The sequence below is a fragment of the Pseudorca crassidens genome, chromosome 3, assembly GCF_039906515.1.
Source record: "Pseudorca crassidens isolate mPseCra1 chromosome 3, mPseCra1.hap1, whole genome shotgun sequence".
Taxonomy (NCBI): domain Eukaryota; kingdom Metazoa; phylum Chordata; class Mammalia; order Artiodactyla; family Delphinidae; genus Pseudorca; species Pseudorca crassidens.
Window position 1 is genome coordinate 59,459,197 of NC_090298.1, and position 17,309 is coordinate 59,476,505.

At 36.0% G+C, this 17,309-nt stretch overlaps 1 protein-coding gene across 2 annotated transcripts in view; it reads right to left on the minus strand.

Annotated features, from left to right (window-relative positions):
* Positions 1 to 1,749: 1,749 nt before the first annotated feature.
* Positions 1,750 to 17,309, minus strand: part of CERT1 (ceramide transporter 1) — a 128,861-nt gene continuing 113,301 nt past the window's right edge. For both annotated transcript variants that reach the window (XM_067731032.1, XM_067731031.1), the window contains 6 exons: positions 14,745 to 14,877; positions 13,829 to 13,899; positions 10,303 to 10,431; positions 9,628 to 9,757; positions 8,266 to 8,402; positions 1,750 to 4,822 (listed from right to left, as the gene is read on the minus strand). In XM_067731032.1, coding sequence (XP_067587133.1) covers positions 8,275 to 8,402; positions 9,628 to 9,757; positions 10,303 to 10,431; positions 13,829 to 13,899; positions 14,745 to 14,877 — 591 coding nt within the window. In that variant the 3' untranslated portion in view covers positions 1,750 to 4,822; positions 8,266 to 8,274. The remainder of the gene's footprint in view (positions 4,823 to 8,265; positions 8,403 to 9,627; positions 9,758 to 10,302; positions 10,432 to 13,828; positions 13,900 to 14,744; positions 14,878 to 17,309) is intronic.

The following is a 17,309-nucleotide window of genomic DNA, read 5'->3' on the forward strand; positions in this document are numbered from 1 at the left end:
GCCGCTCATGTAGCTGAATATCAAAAAAAGAAACAACCCAACCCCAAAATGGGCAAAAGGCCTAGACATTTCTCCAAAAATGATATACAGATTTGCAACAAACATATGAAAGGATGCTCAACATCACTAATCATTACAGAAATGCAAATCAAAACTACGAGGCATCACCTCACACTTGTTAAAATGGGTATCATCAGAAAATCTACAAACAACAAATGCTGGAGAGGGTGTGGAGAAAAGGGAACCCTCTTGCACTGTTGGTGGGAATGTAAACTGATACAGCCACTCTGGAGAACGGTATGGGGGTTCCTTAGAAAACTAAAAATAGAACTACCATATGAACCAGCAATCCCACTACTGGGCATATACCCTGAGAAAACCAGAATTCAAAAGGACACATGCACCCCAATGTTCACTGCAGCACTATTTACAGTCGCCAGGTCATGGAAGCAACCTAAATGCCCATATATATATACATATATATATATATATACACACACACACAATGGAATATTACTCAGCCATAAAATAGGATGAAATTGGGTCATTTGTAGAGATGTGGATGGACCTAGAGACTGTCATGCAGAGTGAAGCAAGTCAGAAAAACAAATATCATATATTAATGCATATATGTGGAATCTAGAAAAATGGTACAGATGAACTGGTTTGCAAGGCAGAAATAGACACACAGATGTAGAGAACAAACGTATGAACACCAAGGGGGGAAGTGGGGGGGTGGGGGGTGGTGGTGACGGTGGGCTGAATTGGGAGATGGGTATTGACATGTATACACTAATATGTATAGAATAGATAACTAATTAGGACCTGCTGTTTAAAAAATAAAGAAAAAAAAAGAACTACACTGTATTTACAGGTTATATTCCAAAGCCAAGCCTAAGGCAAAAGCTGCAGTAAGTTAAAAATTGTTCTTGAAAAACTTAAAAGTGTGCCATGAGGGTGACAATACTATTTCTCTGTCAATAAACCCAACACAACAGCCAGATTTTCTCTCCAGCATCCCCTGAGATTAAGTAGTTGGCTTGTATGTGAGGTCATATTGTTTGTATGGTATTTCTCTTTGAACACCAGGAGAGAAATATGCTCAGTGCCTTTCAATATGGAGGAAACCAACGACCAAGTGAACTGCAAATCCACACTTCCCATCTCATCGTGGTTCTGGGGTGTAAATTCCCTGAGTGTAACAAGTGGAGCTGGCCATATTATTTAAATAAATGAGGGATGATTTTTTTATGGTTAAACACATATAGCTAACTTTCATGTGTGTATGACTGGCTGGGTTTTAGAAACACCCAGCTGCATATGGCTTCACTCTCTAGCAACTGAAAACAAACTTTTGGACCAGGGTCCATAGTAAAAAAAAAAAAAAAAAAATCATTTAAAACTGTAACCTACTACACACACACACACACACACACACACACACACACACACACACACACGTCTGTGTGTGTGTATATACAATACATGCATATACATACATACACACATATATGTAAAAAGGTTCACAAAATATTTACCTTTATTACATCCTATGTATTTGATCTATTCCATTCTGTTCTACTTTCTTAAAATTTTTTTAGGTTGCAACTCAGTAGTTTTCTTGATGCCCAACCGGGTTACAACATACAGTTTGAAGAACATTGAACTGGAGTATTTCAAGCTCTTAACTACTCAGAGAATTATGTAGGGCAGTACCTGGGGGTTAAGAAAAACAATCAAGCAAGCACATTTGTCCATAATATTTTAATACTTTTCCACTTTTAAATACTGGTTTTAATTTTGTGATTGTAACATGGAAGATCCAACTTTATTATTTTTTAAAAACATCACCAGGATCATAAAGCTATTTAGAATACACTCTACACACTCCCAAGGTACTTTAAAATGATTATGTTTTGAGTTTGTAGATGAACAATGACAATAATCCAAATACACTGTCTGTACAACTTGGATCAAATAGTGGTGAAAGTGTTTAACTGGACAAACAACTGATAAGCTTAAAGATAATCAGCACAATTTCACAAGAGAACCAGCTCAGCCCAACTAAAATTTTCTCAATAGCAATTGACACTGATGTTGTATAGGAGTACAAATTAGTTGATGAAACTGAACAAATGGGAACCCCATTCCTCCTTTTCCTTCTTTTGTATTCCTACATCCCTCCCAGTCATCCTCTTCCTTGGTCTGGCTACCCCTGTGGCGAACCCAAATCAAGAGCTGCTATGACACCCTCCACCTCAAAATCAGGAGCCCTGAATTACAAGTGAAATACTGTGCTCTCTTGAACTGTACAGTGGGCACTCAGGGACAAAACCCCTCATCACCAATATTTTTCATGTTTCTATCACAGTACAAAAGAGTAACTGAGTAGAAAAGAGAGTAAAATGATAATTTTTTTTTTTTGCTTGGGGAAGAGAAGTAGGAAATAACTGTGGATGAGAAAACATCATGTATATTCAATATGTAGGAATTAGCCTTATGGAAATAATTCTAGAGGGTCTGAATGCTGTCTAAAGGGCTAGTACGTCTCCAAATTTTGATCTCTTTTACTCCTTTCATATTCCCCAACTCATTTCTAAATCTGGTTGGGCAGGATTAACCCTAGTGAAGTACCAGTGCAATTACCTGAAGGTAAAATGTATCCTTTACTTTTCTTCTCTTTTTTAATACAAATATTTTTCCTGTAATCATTTACAGAATTGCAAAAGTATATCATTAACATTTAGTGCAAATGCAACTAATGTAGGTTTAGACACTGCTCTGTAAACTTTCCATACCTTTGTAAAATAAAGCTATCCAATTTAGTCATGATAGTACCAGAAATGGCAAACAGAGAAACATTTATAGTGGGCATATAGAATTGTTTTTGAAGATTCCCATCAGTGGCTATGGTGAATAAACCTTCCCTCCCCAACCCTCCCATACTCCCAACCCCAATCCCGCAACTGATTGTAAAATAAAATACACATTTGAGGTATAAACTTTTCTTTTTTAAACATCACAATATAAAATGTTAACTGGTGATGTAGTAAACTGATAAGATAATTTGTCTTATTTGCCTTAACTAGCATTACCACCATATAGGCACTTTTTCCTTGTAGTCAAATTATGAATAGTATTTTTCTGTAATAAGGCATATTCCATGCACATCATTTAGAGAAAGGTAAATTAAAAAATAGTAAAGATTTATGGAGCATGAAATCTGCGTGCATGTAATGTAAGCATATGTTTTATATGTATTTTCCTCTCTGTACAGACTAATAAATACCACTTTATCTGATGCAAGTAATTCACTTCCAGGATTGTGTATATTAAGTGATCAGACTAATCCCATCATTAAATTATCACCTTGCATTTATCATTAAGACTCCATTACCATGTAGGAAATATATACAGGACATGTTCCACGTGACATGATTTCCTGCTTTACAAAATGGGTCTGGTTTCTGTGTTTCTACAGAGATGAACAAGTCAGCAAAGCATCTACAAAATGCCTCTGATTTACGTAAGCACATTTGTGTATAAACACAGTGACGATTCTGAAGTGGGCAGTCATTTCTACTTCAATGAGTACCATTCCCTGCCTCTGCTCCATGTTTCAGGGTTTTTCAAAGGGGCCTAAAACTAAAAAAGGTATTTTACATTTAACTTCTTACAGCAACTAAAGAAAGAATTTCAGTTTGAATCACATGGTCTTCTTTACTGCCCTGTTGAAGTTTCTGATCAAGAGGCAAACAGGAGCGGTGCCCACATTTTCTACGCATATCTTGCAACGTTATCTTTTAAACTGACCCAAATTAGAAGAACAAACACGTGTTACTGAATACTAGAAATATAGAATCAAATGCCAAACTCAAACAGTGAGATTTGCTGGAACATGTAATACCGTATATCCTCTCACCAATTTCAGGAAAACATGAGCTCATTTTATTCTGACTGTTTTACCAGAAAGTAGTTTATGCCTATAAGGTTGTACAGATGTTTCTGTTTGGAGGCAGGCAGAACCAATTTAGAAATTACCAAATTGTGTTTGTAACAAACTGAAAAAAATCTGTAGCACACAGTACACAACTAAAAATACAATAGAAATATAAAGATATCTGGAGAAAAAAATAAAGCTTTTCACTCTTTCTCCATCAGAACCAAAGTTCTTCATGGGAGTAAGACTATAGAAAAGGCGAAATCACAGGTTATTGACAGCCCTCAGTTATTAAGAGACACTTTACATGACAACATGAATTATTATAGAAATCAGCAGCAATGAATTCTATGATTATACAAAGCAAAAATGTCAAAAAATTCTGGACACAGATTTGACTGTAGGCCTATAAAAAGAACCCCATCCAGAAATTTGGTGCACAGAAAGCACATGCCCCATGTGCGTCCAACTTTTGTGCTTTTCTCTTGTGCACAAAGCCTGGTACAACTGAGGATCTTAGGCCAAACCACAGTAAATTAAAAATTCTGAAAAAGTTTCCAAAAATTAAAGCATCGATTCCTAGTTGTGATTCAAAGTTGATTTTTTTTTCTCTTCTAGGAGCAAGCAAATAAAAATATAGCCATATACATGTAATTTTACATGTATTTATAGTTATATGCTGAGCGAGGAGATCTAGCAGAAGACAGCTAGTGTTAAGATGTTCAGCTTTGCTATTGCAGTATTTCTTCATTTTTGTACACAAGGCCAAGGTGTTGGGCCATAGACAAGGCTATAGATCCTATGTTCCAGCTTAGAGCATTCAATTTTGTTTTTTAATTTTTTTCCTCCAACATGGAATGTCACACAGCCTTGTTTCAGTCACTGTAGGAAAGAAAATGACAAGTAAAACATTCAGCACTGTGTTATTTACTAACAGCTGCAGGACTAACAGAACAGACTCCTCCTACCTTCTGAACTCATGTAATGCACAGAATCTTTATCAAAGTTTATATTTTAAGGATTTTTCACCTTTAAGAATATAAAATTATTAACTTTATATATTTGAAATTTATCATCAGAAAGGAACAGAAGGTATAAGAAATGTTCTGAAAGTTAGAAAAAATTAAAAAGGGCAATGTGCTACAAGAAGCAAAGAGGGAATCAAGTAGAGGTTTCTGGATCCGTACCCCATAAACTGGAATTTCCTTCTTCTTAGTGTTCAATAAAAACTATGCTATACAATATCATTTATCAAGAATTAAAAAAATTTATTTAGGCTATGGGAAAGAGGTCTGCCTTATCTTAAGAAATACTGTGTCAAATGAGTTTAAGAGTTTTGACTAAGTTTTAAATATCTTTGGGCCTCATTAACTCTTTATGGAATTTCTCTAAAGATGATACACACTATTGAAAGTTACTATTTCTCCATCACCAAAATTAAGAATGTTAGCTTTCCTAAGGTTTCAATGCTAGGATCCACTTCATACATACATCTTCCAAAATTATTATGAAACAATTATTATTTTAGGTAAATGAAGATTTATTTTAGGTAAATGAAAATTTGGTTCTCTGCCAGAAAGAAGCTCAATCTGGACTCAAAGGCCAGAGCTAAGTTTTGGCCAGTGAGTCTTTCCAGTTCTATCTTTACACACACACACACATGTCCACAAACAATGGTACCATCTCCTTCCCCTAATATGAATTCTTTTCCAAGGATTTCGAGCCCTTCCCTCTAGGTCCACAAAAGAAGAATGTGTACACTCGTGGGCGCACACACAGTCAGTCAATAAAACAATGCCCCAAATCCAACAGTTTAGAGGCAAATGCTGTGGACATGTTAGCATGTATTTTGCAAATATTTTCAAAATTATTCTTCTCAAACATAGTTGAGAGCATGTTTTATTATATAACTGCATTCTGATTTCTTTTGCTTAATACCCAGTTATATTTTCTACCCTTCTCTGCAAGGCTGAAGGTAAAGGTGAAGAGGGAAAACAGATACAGCTGCAAGCTTGGTCTTGGTTCGAGCAAACAGCAACTCTAGAAATCTTAAGGCTGTGGGGAGAGACACACAGCTAAGTAAGGTGACAAGCCTGCTGCCATCATGTGGCATCACGTTTTCAGTGTATTTGATTAAATACAGAATCAATAAGAAGTTATGTGTCCAGATCGAGCCACAACAATTCTGAAGTACAAGATATCCTAAAAACAGTGCATTTTGGCAGTGCATTTATGCTTTAAGAGAATCCCTCAAAGGTCAGGCTTTGTCCCAAACACTAACCATTCAGAGAAGTAAGACTAGAACCTGTTTAACATTTTCAGGTAACCTGTTTTCCTGGGAAAAGCTACATATCTGGGACATCAATGCACTAACCCTTGTGTTAGTGTCTGAAAATAAATTTAGGCTTTGAGTTCTTGTTTTTTGTTTTTTTAAGAAATAGCACACTATAAACATTATCAGAAACTAGACTTAATTAAAAGTATAGTCACTACAGTTGACCCTTGAACAACATGGCTTTGAACTGCGCACATCCAACTACATGCAAATTCTTTTCAGTACTACACGATCTGGGGTTGGTTGAATCCTCGATGCAGAGGCACCTAGGACATGGAGGGCGGACTGTAAGTCATACCCGATTTTCATCTGTGCAGGGGGCCAGCGCTCCTGACCCCCACGACGCTCATGCGTCAACTGTATATGGTTATTAACTATATTATTTTTATCTAAAGAAATTGACTCAAGAATATAAATTTCTCAGCAAATGATTTAACAGTCAATGTAGGTGAGCATGAGAGGACGGTCATAAGTACTTACTGCTTGTGAATTATACTTTGGTAATATCTATTACAAATTTAAATGTTAACACTCAGAGTTTCACAGAAATTGAATTATACAAATGGTTCTCAAATGGATGACAAGATGCTCAAATTCATTTGTAACGAGGACTATGACAGTTATTTTTTGGCCATGCCACGTGGCTTGTGGAATCTCAGTTCCCCGACCAGGGATTCTGGAATCCTAACCACTAGGCCACGAGGGAACTCCCAAGAGGACCACAATTTAAACTACACTGGGAGAGTATTTTTCACCTATCAAGTTGGAAAAAAATCAGAAAGTTTTATTTCATACATTGTGTGAGAGGGTCAGAGAAACAGGCACTCCAACATGTTATTGCTGGTGAGATGGTAAATTAATACGACCTCTACAGAGGCCAATATCTAAATTACAGATGCACAAGCCCCCCAGAAGTACCAGCAGTGTCACATCTAGTAATTTACCCACATACAAAATGACATGGATATGACTGCAATACTGTGTGCTCTAGCAAAAATTAGAAACAACTTTAACATCTACAAATGGAGAATTGGTTAGATAAATTGTGTACATCCACACAAATGGGATTCTACATAGCCATAAACAAAGAATAAAGCAGCTCTGCACCAATATGGAAAGATCTTCAAGATAAAGCATATGCAGAAGCAAGATGCAGAACCCTGAGTAGAGTATGCAATTTCTTTCAATAACAATAAGTGTATGTGTGTGAGGAATACACTTGTATTTGCTTATTCAGGTGAAAATGAAACATCTCTGGAAAGACACAAGAACATACAGCAGCTATACACTTGTGTGTGTGTGTGGGGGGGCAAGTGTGGTGCTGCAGAACTGGGTGAGCAGGGGACGGGGGATGAATTTTACTGTGTATCTTTTCATACTTTTGACTTCTGAACCATGTTAACATGTCACTCATTTAAGAAAAATTAAAGAGTTCAGCTCCTTGCACAAAGACAGTCAGTGCAGCATTATTTGACAGTAGAAATATGGAACCAACCAGACATTAACATGGGACAGTGGTTAATAAATTCTGCAACATTTATACAACAGATGTTAAAAGAATGAGATGGTTTTGTATGTCTCATATCTTTATATGGACTAACAGTCAAGATACATTAAGTAGAAAAAGCAAGCTGCAAGATAATGCTTTGAAAAAAATTTTTTAGATATATGTCAATACATATGTACAAGTCTGGAAGAATATACAACAAACGTAACACTAATTTATGGGAAGGAAGAAACATAGAGGATTTGTACTTCTGAAATTTTATAGTTCTATAATATTAAAATTTCCTTCAATTAAGCAGACATTATCTAACATAAACAGAAAAAATAATGAAAAATTAAGTTTTAAAGGCTATAAAAACTACAACTCTTCACATCTGGAAACATCATGTAAAAGAAACTACTTTCAAAAACTAACTTGTAATGTCTGCAGAGCCATATTAGTCTATAAAGTTTAAAAAAAAGAATAACATATATTTTCCAGTACCTGTTAATACTAGAACAAAATAGGTTTTCCTGCAGTTTTTTCTTGTACGTAAGAAGTAAAACGTTTTAGAAACTTTGGATACTCTCGCTTTGCCACTGCCCTTAACACTGAGGCTGGTGCCCATCCTCCAGGGTTTACTGTGAGACAAAGGAAAATGAAAACTGTTAAGATAATTCTCCAAAAACACGTAAAGCACTCATTTTGTTCCTTTGTTTTTAAAAAATTCCTCACATTGAAAAAGCATCTCTTACAAGTCTTGACCACTCAGTACTTAGTACTGTACTAACCACCAGATGAGAACAGATAACAAATAAGAAAGCATTTATTACTGTTCTAAAATGTTCTTGGTTCCCTAAATTATAAGTAAATATTAGTATAGCAACACTTTAGGTTACTTAAGGCAGATTTATTCAATGAACTCTACTATAATCAAATAGTAACTTGCTCAGGCATAGTTGTCTCTTTAAACATACTAGCTGTGATGGCCCTGTATAAAGAAGGTTTGAAGGTTTGATTAGAGGGACTCCAGTAACTACTGCAGGTAGGAAATAGGTGTAGCAAGGAACCGTAACAAGTGATAAACAGGGCTGTCCAGCAGTAGGCCGATGTGAAATAAGTCACTAGCAACTAAGAAAGAAGCAAGGAGCAAAGATTCAGAAAACTAAAAAGCCTGACAACAAGAAAAAGAACTGTTCACCTGAAACATAATATTTTATATCAACTATTATTTCAATTAAAAACAAAAACACACACAAAAAAACCAAAATTATAAAGTAAAAAAGAAGAAAACTATTTTCAGTAATCCAACCACCAAGCAACAATTCAATATTAACATTTTGTTGTATTTCTTTCCAACTTTTCACATATATATTCTTTTCTTCTTTTAAAAATTATTGAAATGGTATTTTATATGCTTTTTCTCACCCCACTTAACATTATTTTGTAAACATTTTTCTAAATCACTAAATGGTCTTTGAAAATTTGGGAAAAAAAAGAAGTATTAATTTTCTTTCTCACTGTTGCTTATTTTCCTAATTACACCTATTCTATTAGGCAAATATCTAGTAAAACAGTTCTTAAAACCAATAATATGTAATAGTGATCTAAAGATGAAGTTTAAAGATTTACCTATCCAGCCCCAGCTTCAGAAATTCTGATACAGCAGTTATTCAGACATGTATATTTTGAAAGATTCCTGATAATATTGATATACATCTCTCCAAATTAAAAATTACTAAATCTAAAGGATAAAAACTAAAAAGACATTTATAAATGGTATTTTTCCAAACTGTCAGTTATCATGTAGATCACAATAAAAACATCCACATTCCCAAGTAGCAAAAACAAAACCAAAATACATACCATTAGCTACATATGTAATCTTGCATAGAATGTTGTCCCTGCTAATCTCCTGGTTTCCCTCTGGCGGGCTTACCAAGGTTTGACAAATCATAGCAATATTTATTTTGGCACGGACACATCGATTGTTTAGCTGCCAAAACAAAAAGTAAAAACAAAACACCAGTGTAGAAGATACCCAGTATTTTGTAACCTCTTCTGGTCTAATTCTACATTAGATTAACCAAAACCGTAACTCATCTACATCTCCCACAAAATCTCATAAGCACTAATTAAGAATACATGCCAAGCTGATACGACACCAGGAATGGTTTTCCCCCCTCTTAAGTAGTAAAAGGAGCTAAACCGAGGTAGAAACCACAGAGATTTTGCCAGTAGTTGATCATGGCTTGAGAGACAAGTGTGAGAAGTAGCCTACCTATACTACCCATTCAGCTGTCTCATCTAACCTCAAGAGGAAAGGAAAACAACCCTGCTGGGATGCTCATGGCCATGACTGTTGCCCTCAGATAACAGTGGCTATACTCTTCCAAGAAGCCAACTTTAATAAACAAAAATTTAAGAAGCATTTTCAAATCAATTATCTCTGTATGTGTGGTATACGTTTATCATTTTTGCCCTGTGTTGTATATTTAGCTTTGTATTGTACAATTATACACATTTATACAATGTACTTACAGGAGCACTGTTGTGATCCACAGAAAAATTACAAACTATCCAAGTTTCCGGGTCATTTTCAGTCAAGGCTGGTATCTTTCGAATGGCAGAAAGATATAATACATCCCGCTGAGAAGCAGGCCACACTCTCTGTGGAGGAAGTACAAATCTTTTGAAAATTTGAACTTTTTTTTTTTTTGGCTGCACCACGTGGCATGCAGGATCTTAGTTCCCTGACCAGGAATTGAACCCGCACCCCCTGCAGCAGAAGCTCGGAGTCTTAAACCACTGGACCGCCAGGGAAGTCCCCAAAATTTGAACACCTTTTTATTCATATATAATATGGAACTAACAAAGAAACAAGTGTAAAACTAATAAATGCCTTTAAGGTAACATCTGTCAAATTTTAAATGGAAAGCACCCACCAAAGGATTGATTATGAACACTGAGTTAAAGGCTTTGAAGAACATACCAAAGGAATAATGTTCTGCTATTTCTTTTTTTTTTTCTTTTTTAAATGTTTATTTATTTATTTGGCTGCTCCGGGTCTTAGTTGTGGCACGCAGGCATGTGGGATTAGTTCCCCAACCAGGGATCCAACCCCAGCCTCCCTGCATTGGGAGTGAGGAGTCTTAACAACTGGACCACCAAGGAAGACCCTATTTTTCCTTCTTTTTAAATTTGGTAATATATATGGAACATAAAATGATAAAAATTTTTTTTTTTTTTTTTTTTGCGGTATGCGGGCCTCTCACTGTTGTGGCCTCTCCCGTTGCGGAGCACAGGCTCCGGACGCGCAGGCTCAGAGGCCATGGCTCACGGGCCCAGCCGCTCCGCGGCAAGTGGGATCTTCCTGGACCGGGGCGCGAACCCGTGTCCCCTGCATTGGCAGGCCGACTCTCAACCACTGCACCACCAAGGAAGCCCGATATAAATAATTTTTAAGTGTACAATTCAGTGGCCTTAACTATATTCACAATGTTATGTAAATAACACCACTATCTAGTTCTAAATGTGTCATCACTCCCAACAGAAACTCTGTACCCACTAAGCAATCACTCTGCATTAGCCCCTCCCACAGCCATTAGTCCACTTTTTTTTTTTATAGTTTTCATTTTTGGCTATGTTGGGTCTTCGTTGCTGTGCGTGGGCTTTCTCTAGTTGCGGTGACCGGGGGCTACTCTTTGTAGCAGTGATCAGGCTTCTCATTGTTGTGGCTTCTCTTGTTGCAGAGCACGGGCTCTAGGCACACAGGCTTCAGTAGTTGTGGCATGCAGGCTCTAGAGCGCAGGCTCAGTAGTTGTGGCCCATGAGCTTAGTTGCTCCGCAGCATGTGGGATCTTCCCAGACCAGGGCTCAAACCCGTGTCCCCTATATTGGCAGGCGGATTCTTAACCATTGTGCCACCAGGAAAGCCCCATTAGTCCACTTTTTTTTTTTTTTTTTTAAAAAGAAGATGTCTGGGGTAGGAGTTTAGTAATTTATTTATTTTTGTTGTGTTGGGTCTTTGTTTCTGTGCGAGGGCTTTCTCTAGTTGTGGCAAGCGGGGGCCACTCTTCATCATGGTGCGCGGGCCTCTCACTATCGCGGCCTCTCTTGTTGCGGAGCACAGGCTCCAGACGCGCAGGCTCAGTAGTTGTGGCTCACGGGCCTAGTTGCTCCGCGGCATGTGGGATCCTCCCAGACCAGGGCTCGAACCCGTGTCCCTTGCATTAGCAGGCAGATTCTCAACCACTGTGCCACCAGGGAAGCCCCACTTTTAAGTATAGTATTAAACCTCTGTTTCAACTGTTCAGAGCAAAGATTTTAAAAGCAAGTATATTAGGGAAAGAGCATGCTCCTTTGATATCATAATCATATTTAAAGAATTGCAAACCAGTAATTTAATCTTCCAACTTCATACTGTTGGAATGACATGGAAACTAGGTCTCTGAAAACTGGGACTATGTACTTTTAAATGAGAGAAAATATGCACAGGGTCTTTCCCGATTGCTGAATTTAATAAATCGCCAACAACTCAGTGTCAATACAACACAAAGCATTTGCAAAGTGAAATGGTTCATCTTTTAAAGATACAAAGTTTCATTAAGTTGATGAAAGTAGTGCTGGGCAAATGTATGTGAAGCCAGTAATAAATGAAAATGTGGCCATATTAGAACTAATGGATACAAATCCACAAGGATGATGATAAGACAGAAATTTAAAGAGTGAGAATGACAAATACCAAGAGATGAGAAGCCCTTTTTAAGACCATATTATAAAAGAAGCCAAATTTAAAGAGAAAGGTGTTGAATAGTTATTGGATTTTGTTGAAAAAATTATGCCAGGACAAGTCATTTATTCAAATAATTACAACTGTAACTTAAATTTTGTTACATATAAAGTACATTATTTTAATAATTTTTAGTTTTATTTTTCCAGAAATAATCCTAATATAATCTATATATTCCTCCCCTCCATCTACTATTTACCAAGTGAAGTACTTTCAGCAGACCATTTTCCAGGATCAATTATCTTCACAGAATAAGAGTCTTCTGATTCTAAATGACTGGTCATTTATTTTCATTGCAAATTACAGGACAACTAATATTTTAAAGTCTACTAAATTTTAGACTTCACTTTTGACCCCCCTAAATCAGTAGGTTGAAACAGAATCTTCATTGTTATACATTTCTTGAGTAGCTGTCATGTAAAAGGAAGCCTAGGTCACAGTCATTAAATATAAGATGGCTCAGATGACAAGACTGAGCTCAAGATATACACAGCAAACCTAAAATATTTTCAAATATTCAGCTCAGTTAAAAATTATTTTAAAAAAGAAAAATGAAGTACTTACTGAATTATCATGTTTCTTATATAACATACAATATTGTTTTTGGTAGATCTCTACAAATTTTTAATTTATTTTATTATTGTTTATTCAATATAATATTTGGCAATTTTCAGAAAGGAAACAGAGCAGAATAAGATAAATATTCTATAATTTAAATATCTACATTAACAGAGGAAGAAATGAAGTGAAAGGCAACATTTAAATGACAATGTTTCTTTGTGCTCTGGTGTATGACCATCCTCTCAATAGCTGATGCTCAGCAATTTTCCCTTGATGTCAGATAATCTACTTAGATCACCTTTACTTCTGAGTCTTAACATAGACTAATAACATACTTTGCATTTCCTTATTATTCTCACAGGAAACTGATTCACTTTCATATTTGGTAATTCATCTATCTCCTCTAGAGACTAGATGCTAGAAAAACATTTAAGTGGATTTTCGTACTTTCTTGTTCAGACTTAAAAGTTTGCGGAACTAACTGTACATCTTTGTCAAACACACTGTTTCTGGATATTTCTCAGGTTCTTATTTTCACCCATTTCTGCTTTAAATGAACTGAAATTACCTTTCAAATACATGAAATTCATGAATTATTAATAAAGTCTTTAAATCTTTTGTGGCACTTAATTTCCTCGCAAATTTTACTTTAGAGAATTTATATGTCTCTGTTTGAACTACGCTGGAATCCTTTTGGGATGAAAAGATATTTACCTTGTGCGTTTGATAAATGATGATTGCATTATCAGCTAATGTTTCCACCACATGAAAGTTTTCTATAGTTGCTGCAATGAAGAAAAAATGTTAGTAGTCAAAAAAGATATATTACCTTTTCCCAGAATGTGATTATTGAGAAAGTCAATTACGAATGGACATTATAGTAAAATGAACAGGATCCTGCCCTACATAGGCTAAGTCCAAATGGAAAGCGGTTTAGTATTAGGGCTACAGGTGGTGGCTGTGAGACCTAATCACCAGGAAATCTCATTAGCTTCCATCGCAAGAAAGCAATTCTAATCACCATTTCATTACTAGGGCACAAATTATTCCCTAACACTATGACCCCTCCCCTCCCTATAATCCTTAATTTATTGAAGCTGAATAAGCTGTTCTATTTAATTTAGGTGACTATGTTTGTGAGAGTGTCAAACTGCCATTGATAAACATGTTGTTCAGAAGTACCCATATTTATGAAATTTGATGCCTGAGGGGATCAAATAACTCTAAACAAACCACAGCAGGATTCATCTACAATTTATGATGGAAACAAAACAGTCTAGGAAAAGAGAAGATGATACAACAGAAACCTTTTATTTCAGTCCTGGCTTTTCCAATAATTAGTTCTGTGATCTATGACAAGTCACTTGAGCTATCTGAATTTTACTTTATCACCTACCTATCACACAGGATTCTTGAGGTAATAGATCAAATGCTATACCTTACTGAGAAGCATTCTGTACAGTGAAAAGCTCTATTTAAATGTAAGGTATTATCAGTTCCCTATACGATTCTCCAGATATTTTCTATATTGACTTTGTAAACCATAGATCAGATGTAGAAAGCCAGGTTAGATTTGGTATTAAATTCAAACTAATAATTTTATCAAAATATACTAATAATGGCAGCTTACTTTCCCAATCATTGCGAACATCAACATTCCAGAAGTAATTGCAGACCTCATGTCCTGTAACACCTTTAACTGCGTGGGTAGCTTTCAAAGGATCCAAAACAATCCCGTTTTCTTCTACTTCTCTTCTGTATACCTAGAGGATATATTTTAAAACATGTTAATACATATTGATAACTACCTTAAATGTAAATGGATTAAATGCTTCAACCAAAAGACACAGACTGGCTGAATGGATACGAAACACAAGACCTGTATGTATGCTGTCTACAAGAGACCTACTTCAGACCTAGGGACACATACAGACTGAAAGAGAGGGGATGGGAAAAGATATTCCATGTAAATGGAAATCAAAAGAAAGCTGGAGTAGCAATTCTCATATCAGACAAAATAGACTTTAAAATAAAGACTATTACAAGAGACAAAGAAGGACACTACATAATGATCAAGGGATCAATCCAAGAAGAAGATATAACAGTTGTAAATATTTATGCACCCAACATAGGAGCACCTCAACACATAAGGCAAATGCTAACAGCCATAAAAGGGGAAATCGACAGTAACACAATCATAGTAGGGGACTTTAACAGCCCACTTTCACCAGTGGAAAGATCATCCAAAATGAAAATAAATAAGGACACACAAGCTTTAAATGATACATTAAACAAGATGGACTTAATTGATATTTATAGGACATTCCAACCAAAAACAACAGAATACACTTTCTTCTCAAGTGCTCATGGAACATTCTCTAGGACAGATCATATCTTGGGTCACAAATCAAGCCCCGGTAAATTTAAGAAAATTGAAATCGTATCAAGTATCTTTTCCGAACACAACACTATGAGACTAGATACCAATTACAGGAAAAAATCTGTAAAAAATACAAACACATGGAGGCTACACAATACACTACTTAATAACCAAGAGATCACTGAAGAAATCAAAGAGGAAATCAAAAATACCTAGAAACAAATGACAATGAAAACATTACAACCCAAAACCTATGGGATGCAGCAAAAGCAGTTCTAAGAGGGAAGTTTATAGCAATACAATCCTACCTGAAGAAACAAGAAACATCTCAAATAAACAACCTAACCTTAAACCTAAAGCAATTAGAGAAAGAAGAACCAAAAAAAAAACCCCCAAAGTTAGCAGAAGGAAAGAAATCATAAAGATCAGATCAGAAATAAAAGAAAAAGAAATGAAGGAAACAATAGCAAAGATCAATAAAACTAAAAGCTGGCTCTTTGAGAAGATAAACAAAATTGATAAACAAAATTGATAATCCATTAGCCAGACTCATTAAGAAAAAAAGGGAGAAGACTCAAATCAATAGAATTAGAAATGAAAAAGGAGAAGTAACAACTGACACTGCAGAAATACAAAGGATCGTGAGAGATTACTACAAGCAACTATATGCCAATAAAATGGACAATCTGGAAAAAATGGACAAATTCTTTGAAAAGTACAACCTTCAGAGACTGAACCAGGAAGAAATAGAAAATATAAACAGACCAATCACAAGCACTGAAATTGAAACTGTGATTAAAAATCTTCCAACAAACAAAAGTCCAGGACCAGAAGGCTCACAGGCGAATTCTATCAAACATTTGGAGGAGAGCTAACACCTATCCTTCTCAAACTCTTCCAAAATACAGCACAGGGAGGGACACTCCCAAACTCATTCTACGAGGCCACCATCACCCTGATACCAAAACCAGACAAAGATGTCACAAAGAAAGAGAATTACAGGCCAATATGACTTATGAATACAGATGCAAAAATCCTCAACAAAATACAAGCAAACAGAATCCAACAGCACATTAAAAGGATCATACACCATGATGATCAAGTGGGGTTTATCCCAGGAATGCAAGGATTCTGCAATAAACACAAATCAATCAATGTGATACACCATATTAACAAATTGAAGGAGAAAAACCATATGATCATCTCAATAGATGCAGAAAAGGCTTTTGACAAAATTCAACACCCATTTATAATAAAAACCCTGCAGAAAGTAGGCATAGAGGGAACTTACCTCAACATAATAAAGGCCATATATGACAAACCCACAGCCAACATCGTCCTCAATGGTGAAAAACTGAAACCATTTCCACTAAGATCAGGAACAAGACAAGGTTGCCCACTCTCACCACTATTATTCAACATAGTTTTGGAAGTTTTAGCCACAGCAATCAGAGAAGAAAAAGAAATAAAAGGAATCCAAATTGGAAAAGAAGAAGTAAAGCTGTCACTGTTTGCAGATGACATGATACTATCCATAGAGGAATCCTGAAGATGCCACCAGAATACTACTGGAGCTAATCAATGAATTTGGTAGAGTAGCAGGATACAAAATTAATGCACAGAAATCTCTTGCATTCCTATCCACTAATGATGAAAAATCTGAAAGAGAAATTATGGAAACACTCCCATTTACCACTGCAACAAAAAGAAAAAAATACCTAGGAATAAACCTACTGAAGGAGACAAAAGACCTGTATGCAGAAAACTATATGTCACTGATGGGAGAAATTAAAGATGATACAAATAGATGGAGAG